The sequence below is a fragment of the Onychostruthus taczanowskii genome, unplaced genomic scaffold, assembly GCF_017590055.1.
Source record: "Onychostruthus taczanowskii isolate IOZ18803 unplaced genomic scaffold, ASM1759005v1 scaffold41, whole genome shotgun sequence".
Lineage (NCBI taxonomy): Eukaryota > Metazoa > Chordata > Aves > Passeriformes > Passeridae > Onychostruthus > Onychostruthus taczanowskii.
Window position 1 is genome coordinate 6,122,353 of NW_024501571.1, and position 10,269 is coordinate 6,132,621.

At 49.2% G+C, this 10,269-nt stretch overlaps 2 protein-coding genes across 2 annotated transcripts in view; one reads left to right on the forward strand and one right to left on the reverse strand.

Annotated features, from left to right (window-relative positions):
* Positions 1-7,319, reverse strand: part of LOC121340554 (endonuclease domain-containing 1 protein-like) — a 148,873-nt gene extending 141,554 nt beyond the window's left edge. Inside the window, exons 1-2 of the mRNA XM_041413375.1 lie at positions 6,952-7,319; positions 2,424-2,602 (exon numbers count right to left, since the gene is read on the reverse strand). The gene's annotated coding sequence lies outside the window, so the exon portion shown is untranslated. The remainder of the gene's footprint in view (positions 1-2,423; positions 2,603-6,951) is intronic.
* Positions 7,320-8,263: 944 nt separating this feature from the next.
* LOC121340560 (nascent polypeptide-associated complex subunit alpha, muscle-specific form-like) lies at positions 8,264-9,752 on the forward strand. Its single transcript, XM_041413384.1, has 4 exons — positions 8,264-8,393; positions 8,439-8,732; positions 8,903-9,454; positions 9,562-9,752. Exons 1-4 carry the CDS (start codon positions 8,264-8,266, stop codon positions 9,735-9,737), a joined length of 1,152 nt encoding a protein of 383 aa, XP_041269318.1. The 3' UTR covers positions 9,738-9,752.
* The last annotated feature ends 517 nt before the right edge of the window (positions 9,753-10,269 follow it).

The following is a 10,269-nucleotide window of genomic DNA, read 5'->3' on the forward strand; positions in this document are numbered from 1 at the left end:
TTCTGTTTCCTGCAAGGCAGCAGCAGCCCGAAAACAAGTCCTAGGATGGACAGACTGCAGGCACAACCATGAAGGAACATTTCAAGGGAAAAGATGTGAACTAGGAAAGAATCACTGCAATCTCTTTCAAAAACATGATGCACATCTGTCCACGTTACCAGAAAGAACAATGAACAGCAGAACAACATTGTTTAATATCTTTACAAAGATTTGTGTATCAAATATGAAAACTAAATAAGCCAAGCACAGCTTGCCCAGGAGAAATGTTGCAGGCCAGAAGAGGCGTCACTTTATACGTAACATTAGAGCTATACAATAATTAATGTTGACACAGCTACCAAAGAGACTTCATGTGAAAGTCTCAGAGCTGACTTACAGTTTTCATCTAGTCAGGGAGATTTTTCTGAAGTAGCAGAATTAGGAAAAAAACCAAATTGCAATCCTTGTCTGCCAGGAATTGCATGCACATCACAAACCTGTGCTCCAAAGCAGACTTTACTTTGGGTAAATACAATTTTTTCATGGAAACTGATCTCACAAGAAACTGCCAGAAGATCCATTAGCACTTTATCAGCCCAAAGCATCAGGAACAGAATTAAACCTCTTCATGATATAGGAGTACCTTGTAATTGCAAGAGAGAACATCAACAAAATGGATAAATACAACCAGATATATCCTACAGAGAACTTGACCAGGAGAACATGAGACATGACAAATTATGTTTATAGTATTTACCTGATCCAGGCAACCAGGAGAATAATCTTCCGTAAACCTTCCCAGAGTAACTTTACCCACAGGAACATAAAAATTTGCTTCAGAGGAAAAGGCTACAAGGGCTTGTTTTTGAAACCAGAGGTCTTTAAACAACCAGTGATTGCACTGTATCCTGGAAAGGCTGAAGGGCACAAAAAGGCTGAAAAATGGAGCAATGAGAGCTCCAATTCGGAGCCTGAAATCTGCTGCAGGAATCACACTGCACATCTGCTTGCAGCAGTGGAGGGCTGGATCCTGCCACCCAGGCTGCACAACGAGCATCTATTTTCCATGCTTCTGTAATTGAAAGAGTGCTCTGACAGATGCTGCTCTCCCATCACAATGCTGGAGGCCTGGGTTAACCTATCAAACATCCCTACCAGCATTTTTCCCCCACTGTATTACACAATTTTGGGCTCCAGTACAAATTATTGCTGCTTATAGATGTGACTCATTCGCTGCTGAAGTAATACTGCTTTTGAGGAATTCAGTTTTATTCAATAAATAAATAGCATTTCAGCTCACAATTCCTGGTTACTTCTCCACAGTCACCATCTCTGCTTTTTTTGTCTCCAATATTCAGCAAGGACTTTCCAATGAATGTCAGTACTTCCATTAACAAGGACTGGGAGAACAGAGGTCCCCACTCAAATCCCACTGAAATAGTACAGCTGAGCTCTGCCCTGCTTAACTCCTTTTAACATCAACACCAGCAATACATGAAACCTGCAGTTCCTTGAAAACCAAAAAGAAAGCCTTTTCCTAAGTCACAAAAACACAAAGAAAAATAAAATGTCAACCCCCCCCCAAAAACCCCCAATATTATCTTATGATTACTAATAAATAAAAATAAACCAAATAAAACTAACCACAAAAGAACCCCAAAAAAATACCAAAAAAACAACCAAGAACAAAAAAAAAACCAAAAAAAAACAAAAATAAAAAAACAAAAAAAAAAAAAAAAAAAAGGACAAATAAAAAGAAAAACCAAACTCAAAACAACAACCAAACAAAACCAAAACAAAGAAAACCCACAACATATAGCTGTGCTATAGTACAGGCTGATCAGAAGAGCAGATACAGTCAGTGCTAGTGAAATTTTGTACATTTAATCACTCCAACCTTAGTGTCAACATCAAACAGATTTAAACCAAATTTAAGCGTATTTACATTCAAAATACTGATTTTTTTTTTTTTTTTTTTTAGATCAATATTGATTTAAAACCGTCTGGATTACCAAAGGCAGACAGGGCCAACAATCCAAACGTTAAAGCTGTTTTATGGCAAAGGTGCACAACCCCCTGCCAGAATTAGTCGTGGCTCCGGGACAACAACCTTTGGAGAAGCAACTTATCCCATAATGCTGGATCCACTGTTTGGCTTCCAGTTTATCCAAACCACCCACGGACAGAGATGAGGAGTGAGGAGCAGCAAGGAGATGCTCTGCCTGGAACAGCGGCTCCAGGAGGAAGGTGGGCTCTAGGAGCTGCCAGGGACTCCATGCAGGGAGCCCACACGGCGCTGCGGGTCTCCTCCGGCAGAGGGCAACGCTGGAAAAATCGCCTGGGAAAGGAGCGGAGTATTCCACGGAAAGGAGGCACCGCAGCCTCGCAGCGCCGCCGAGGCTGCTCCGCCGCACGGCTCTCCTGTGCACAGCGGAAAACTGTACCTGCTGCTTCCCACCTTCGGAATCCTGCTTCTGTCCATGGGATCACCGCAATCCCGACCGCTCCAGGGTCCTGGAGCACCGCCACGGAGGCAGAGAAATTAGGATGTAAGGATCTCCCAAGAGCTACGGATGATCCGTCAATAGCCGGCAGATGTTGACAGACGAACACTGAAGTTAGGCTAAAATTAAAAAAAAAAAAAAAAAAAAAAAAAAAAAAAAGGGGCGGGGAACGACACCGCAGAATGATACAGCAACTACACCCTGCTCGGGAGCATTAAGAGAGCTTTCAGTTTACAAAACGCAGATAATAGCCAGAAATGTCCTTTTCCTCCTCCTGCTGGAAGTAAACACGGTGGCTGGAGGCTCCGTCTCCCTCCCAGGAGGGCTGAGAGTTGCTCACATGAGCTGCTGCGTAGCAAGAAATCTCCCAAGTTCCAATAATCCCAGCACAAGGATCCCCTCCTGCCTCAGACACGTCTCACCAGCACCTGATCACCGGTAAACACCCTCCTGTGCTGATGTAAATAAATAATCATCAGCATAAAAGCCAGGGAAATGCTTGTTTTCTTTCCGAACCTGCCTGGTTTCCTCAGCACGCTGGAATTTATTCAAGGCCAGTACCTGCCTTCATTTTACAACTCTATTTTTTGCAGAAGCTCCTGGAGAAGCTACTACGGTTGTGTTAAAATTCATACATACGCAGGTATCATTCAAAACAGCACATTTTAGGGGAATTTCACACAAAATGCTATTAAATGAACACAAAAATCATCTTGCATTTCTGAGAATCTGAAAGCTACCAAAAAATATACCCAATGACAACAAAGATGAAAAAGAATTAGCCCAAATTCAAGGTATATTTTCCAGAGAGATCCAAACATGCTCCACCTCTAGCAGGAGAAGTTCTGTGGATGCTGTTCATTAATAATCATTATAATGATGATAAACATATAACAATATGATTATTATATTTATATTATTATTTTGCTAATAATCATTACAAAAAACAAGGATTACTTCAGGCTCCGCACTGAAACTGGTACATCTTGGTGTAGCTCACAGGTAAACTGGGGCAGAAATAGCTAAATTTTGTAACACCAGAAAATTATGTTTATCAGGTTTCCCTCTCCCCATCTCGTTCACCTCACCTTCCCCCCCACCCCAGACAACTAATTGCTGCTTCTGACAGTTGGCAAGATGGCACAAATGAAAAACAGAGTAAAATAAATAATAATATCATGTCACTATTACTGGCAGGCTGACTTCACAAGTTTTTTGTTTAGACGAGACTACTGCTCAGCACTCTGCACATGTAAGCACACCACGGCTTGGCTGCAAGAGAGCAAGGATTTGAAATATAGGACAGAAAAACCAGGATGACTGCTTCAGAATTTACCAACTCTGCTGATTTTCTACGTAATTGCACAATTTATGTTCCCTAATAGGACCTGCTCCTTCCACAAGACACATTCAGAGGAGTGTTTGTAAAATCAGGGCTTACAAGTGGTGTTATAAATGCCCTCAACCATTTGTTTCTCTATTTCCTTCGTTCATATTTTAGTAAGAAGTTTCTATCACAGTAAGAATTAGGTGGGGGGAACACTTACCATGGGCTCATTAATACTTCATAATTATGAAAAACTAATTTTCAGGTAACAGTACATTGAAATTCAGCCCACTGAGAGACAGAGTAGGACCATCTCTCCTCATCCAAATTACTTCCCGTAAGTCAAAAACCACTGTCAAAAGAAAACTTCAATGCCCATATTGACCACAATTATTTAAAACAGCAATATTATTGCAATTATCGCCTTTGTTTGTCCTGCCAATTAAATCAGTTTTATGTAAGAAACCTGGATTTTCAGCTTGACTGCTTTATTACCATCATGAATATTTCTGCCACGCAGACGTCACTATTTCAGGCATTTCCAAACTTACGTTTGGGAACAAGCACAACACGGGGACATTTAAATTCCTTCCAGAGCTCAAAAAAGTTCATGAAAATTCCTAAATCAGGACCCAGTGCAAGTGTTAAATTCCCAGGTCAGGAATCTACGGAAGGATGAAATCTCTGACCTTGGTAAGGGTAAAATTCAGCACAAACAACTCCCATTTCCAGCTTCGCTGTTAGACAACAACACTACGTCTGCTGGCTGAGGTGCAGCATCCTGAGGGACTGGAAAAGGACAGGGGATTTTTCACTGCATTTGCAAGAAATCCAAAGCCTAAAGAAAAATATTGTTTATGCTGAAATTCATGACAAAGAATTGCAACCCCATTAATTCCATCTCCAGCCATTTAGAAACCCACGAGTCGGGATCCAAAATTATCATCAAACTGACTTGAAAGAACAGCTGGGGAGAGGCTGCTTATTTTTTAAACTTTGAATTTCAGCATTCCTGTTTGCAAGTGCTCTAACCCTTTATGTGACAGTATTTTCAAGCTCTTATTCTGGTGCTGCCAATAATCCCAGGAGCAAGATGTCTATGGAAAAACACCGTGCAAATATGGCATGAACTACAGCCAGTCATGCTATACACGAGGTCAGAAACACGTAACTGTGTTTTTATTTATAAATACAAAAGAAATATAGTAAACATGTGATTACAGCAATTAAAATCTAACTTGGATTAAAGAAATCCTCTTAATTTTAACAATACAACAGACTTATACAGCATAAACAATCGTATTTTTAAAGTAAGTTCAGAATTTCCCTTTTTATTAAAACTGACAAAATGTTTTACAACTTCCTACTGCAAAACCAATACAAACAGTAATTTAAATATTTCCTTTTCAGTTGCATTTTGAATACTTACGAAGACTAAAACATCAACCTTTCTGCCACCGAAACTGACAAGGCATAAGACCCTACTATGACACTTTTTGTGTACTTTAGAGAAAAACGGGGACTGTTTCTCTAAAAAGTGGAGAGAACTGGCACAATACCTATTTTTCATAGCCCTTTTTTTCATTTATGTTGTATTTGTCACCAAAACAACTCAGTGGAACACAGTGTGCAGCACACATTGTGCCTTGTCATGAGCTGCCAGCAAATCAAGAGAAGGTGAACCAAATTACAAAACAAAAGTATTTTTTTTTTCCCCCCCTTTCTCGCCACCTGACAAGATAAATGATCTCAGTTATATTAAAGAGAAATAGGATAGGGGATCCAAAGGGCTCGTTTTACGTTAACTGCATCTCACCAACAAAAATAGAGAAAGCAATTTCCTGATGCATCAATTCCATGCCAGCACTTCCACGTACATTCTGAATTCTGAGGCGCTGGCACGCTGTGCACCTCCAGGTATCCTCACACCTCCACTGCTCCCCAGCCATTTCCTCCATTAAGGCAGGGCTCTTCCCCCCCCCAAAAAAATACAAAGATAACACGGATATGCCAGCACGAACCACCCCGGCTGAATAAACATCTTTCTGTAGGTAACACCGTGTCGAATTACTCCTGTAACCAACACAAAGCACCAGCTCCCTCTCTCAGGACGTGTGTCACCACCCCAGCTCTTTCACCACGACAGTGTCTCCCACTCCTTTCTGGAATTTCTTGTTATTTTCAGGCCAGATTTCCTTCCTCACCCACAGTGGTCAATATCTGGAAGTTCTCATCATTTCAGATTGCAAAAAATTGTACTGAAAAAGTCAAGATGGTAGAGAAGCTGAAGAATGTGAAATATCATAAACTATTCCTGATCCTTTTTCCGGACTAGAGCAGCACAAAACTGCAAACCTCATCTTTCTATCCTCCTTCTCATGTTCTGTATTTATAGGGTATCAAAAACCTCCTCCTACTAAGCAAAGACTCGTTTCTAGTGCAACACCAAAGCAGTTTTAAATATCTGTGTATAGTCCTCACCATTATAAAACCCTCTCTTCCTCTTCTCAACCCAGCCTCGTTGATCTGCTGTTATTTAACTCTTGAAGGCTACTTGAGACTCACCACGTTACTAAAGGTTATGTAACTCTTAAAAATACACTGAATTTTACATTTTTAAGCTGTACAATAGAAACATACACAACAAAACACACAGCTGATGAGTTTTTTCCCACCCCTCCTCCACGTACTCTAAACCAAAACATCTCAGGGATCTAGAATAGTAAATTTCCTTTTTTTTTTTTTTCCAGCTTGTCGGCCACAAAATCCAGTGCAGAAAGCAGTCTAATGAGTTATAAGCCTACAGAAAACACAACGTCCTTTCCTTTGTGGCTTCCCACTGACCCTGAGTTGTCCACTGCCTGCAAAGCCGAAAGCTGCTGATCTAGAACCGAGTATCCTCTTACTGTTTGCTCTGCCACCCGAGAAGTTGCATTAAAATGGCATCACGTTCCTTAACTCCAAACTGACTTTGCCTTTCTCCATATAACCTACTAACAATCCGTGCTCCAGAGCCTTCCATAAAACCCTATTCCCGGGAACAACCACCCAAAACCAAAACACCATCAGGTTAAGACGCCTCGTTTTGCCACGGATTCGAAAGCGGAGCAAGTCCTTCAGACGGAACACTGCCCAACCCACCTATAAATAGGCTCAAAGCTCCGGGCTCAGGAGACTGAGAGCTCCACATGATCCTTGCAGCGTTCCCCGGCTTCACCTACATAAGAGCCGTGCCGTAACACTGCCGGGCTGGGCAGACACCGAGCTGCTGCTGTGGCTTACGCAGGAGAGCACGGAGGGAGGGGAAAGAAATTTAAAAAAAAAAAAAAAAAAAAAGAAAAAAAAAAATCACTGGGCATAAACAGCTCTCCTCGGGAGAGAAACACCTCCCTCTCCGGAGGCCAGAGCCAGCCACGGACAGGCTGTCACGGCTCGGCCATGATGGGAACAGCAGCCAGGGACAGGCCCTTCGGAGGAGGTTTAATGGAGCCAGGGCCGAATGGAGGCTCATGGTGAGCAAGGGCCTGGGGGCAATGCCAAGAGGGTCCAGGCCACATTCCCTGGGCAGGGGGGATTCAGGCTCCATGGGCAGGTAGCCAGAGTCAGGCCCAGTCAGACTCCTCTGGGCTGGGGGGCTTCAGGCTCTTCCTAAGCTGACAGCCAGTTCTGTTCCCCATGGACACGACAACTGCAGACCCTCCTGTTCCCCATCAGACCCCATGGACAGGAGAGCTGCAGATCCCCCTGTTCCCCATCAGACCCCACAGACAGGAGAGCTGCAGACCCTCCTGTTCCCATTCAGACTCCCCCCTGGACAGGAGGCTCCCCAGTGTCACCCCATCAGATCCTATAGGAAGGATGCCTCCAGGTCCCCATCAGACACCCTCACTCCCCAGGACAGGGGAACTCCAGATCCCTGTGGTCCACATCAGACCCCCAAGGACAGGAGAGATCCAGACTCCCGTGATCCACATCAGACCTCCATGGACAGCAGAGCTCCAGATCCCCCTGTGGTCCCTGTCAGACCCTCAAGAACAGCAGAGCTCCAGACCCCCCCACGGTCCCCGTCAGACCCCCAAGGACAGCAGAGCTCCGGACCCCACGGTCCCCGTCAGACGCGCCGGCCCCAGGGCCACGTGACCGGCCCGAGGCACCGGCACGTGGCCCCGACCGTAACAAACAGGCGGGTGGGCGACGGGGGGCGATGGAGGGGGGGCCGAGCTGCGCTGCGATTGGTCGGGAGGGCGCGGAGCGCGCCGGGGGGGGCGTGTCCCCGCCGCGCCGCCCCGGCGATTGGCCGGCGGGGGGGCGCGGTGGGCGGGCGAGCTCCCCCCTCCCGCCCCGCCGCCTTGGTGCAGTGCTGAGGAGGCGCCAGGCGGGGGCCGCGCGCGCTTTTCCCGCCCTCGGCGGGGCCGCGGGACCCCCCTGAGGGCGCCGCTCCCTCACACCCGCCATGGCGGAACCGCCGTCACCCCCGCACCGCTCGCGGCACCCGGAGCTGCGCCACTCAGCAGCCGGCGGCTGCCAAGTCTTGTCCCCGCACCCCACTTCACTCTCAGCCCCGGCAGCGCCGCCCGCCGCGAGTGCGCGGAGTGCGAGACCGCTCTGACGCTTCCCCACACGACCAGCGCTTCAGCCCCTTTCCATGCACGCACCCACCTGTGGGGCGCCCTCGGCCGCCTCCATCATCGCCCCGCTTAAAGCACTTAAATATCCCCGCGGCGCCACCGCCTGTGTCACGGACCGGGGCTGTGAACGGCAGTGCGGCCCTCCCCGCCTCCCCCCACCTGCCGCGCCACGTTCCCCCCGCCCCCGACCCGCCGTGTCCTACCGGGGGTGCGGGGAAAGGGACGTTCCGCTCTCCCTCCCCGGGGGAAGCAGCGCGATGCCGGCGCTCTCTCAGGTGCGCGGGGGCTCCGCGGGTGCGGAGCGAGGAAAGCGGCGGGGAGGGGGCGGCAGGAGCCGGGATGGAACCGGGATGGAGCGAACCTCCCTCCCCCCCAGTTCCCCGTCCGCCCCCCCCCCCGCCGCTTGTGTTTACCTCAAGTTTGAATTTTATCTGCGCAACATGAGCTGGAATGCGGACATGGAGGGCGGGAGGGCGCGCACACGCCCGGCGCTCCGCGGGGGACACCGCGGACACCCCGCACGCACACACCCCGCAACCCCTCCGCGCACACACCGCGCCCGCGCCCCGCGCCCCCCGCCCCGGTCCCGCCGGTAACTTACCTCCGCCACCGGCTCGCCTCCTTCTCCTCCTCCTTCTCCTCCTCCCCGGGGGAAGGTGCCGCCCGCAGCCCCATCAGCGGGGCGGACACCGCGCTCCCGGCGCGCCGAGACAGGTGCAGCCGGGGCGGGCGGGTCGGGGGGCACCGCCACCTCCCCGACGCCTCCCCGGGCTCCCCCACTGCTTCCCTCCGTCCCTCCCCACGATGTTGTTTCGTTATATCATGTCCATCATGTGACACCCGGAGGCCTCTCTATGGAAACTTAAAGGGGACTTTCACGTCCGCCGCCGCCGGACCCGCCGGTACCCCCGGGGGGCTGCGAGCCCCGGCGGTGCTCGCTTGCCCTCCCTCCGGTACCTCCCTTCCCTCCCCGGGGGGCTGCGCTCCCTGCTCCTACCGCCCTCTGCTTAAAGCAAGTAGCTGCGCTTTCTTTTTCTATTATCATTTATTAGGGGTTGGTTTGGCGTTTGGATTTTAGTGGGTTGTTTTTTTTTTTTTTTCTTTTTCCCCTTCTCTTTCGCAGAAAGGAATAACCGGGGAATAACCGGCCGGGCAGGCACAATGCGGAAGGATGGACCCCGCTCCTGGAGGCTGCGGGATCCGGTGCTCGTCTACGGCCGCGGCGGGTCTCCGGTGCTGGAAGAGGCAGAAAAACAACAACAACAACAACAAAATCCAAAACAACCAAAAGAAAAATAAAAATAAAAGAAATAAGGAGGAAAAACCCCTTGTTTGTGTCGGACTGAGGAGGAGCAGATGTGAGCGGTTCTGCCCGTGCGGGGTCGATGCGGTGGTCGCCACCGCCGCGTTTAACTCCGCCAGTCGGTAGCGAAGCAATTTCACCGTCCCGACCCGTCGCACCGCCGGCTCCCGACAGCCGGCTCTGTGCCGAGCTGCTGGAAGGAGCCGCTCCTAGGGATGTGCGCTGGCCACTGCAACACTACCAGCAAGCAGCCAGCCCTCACAGAACGGCGAAGGGAAGATGCCGACAATTCCTTGCGGTTCGGGCAGCCTCTGGTTCCCCGCTCATCCCGCTGCCGGGCTGCAGCCGCCGGGGGTGCGGGGCCGGACGGCGGCAGCGCCGCGTTCCTCCGGCTGCTGTTCCGCCTGCGGTGCTGAAGTGGGTTTTATTCCCTGCTCTCCACCAGCCCCCAGGATTTGGGATCTGGGAGCTGAAGCCCACCCGCTCCACGGTCCCACCGCCGGGCTGACAATGCGCAGGGGGCTCTCC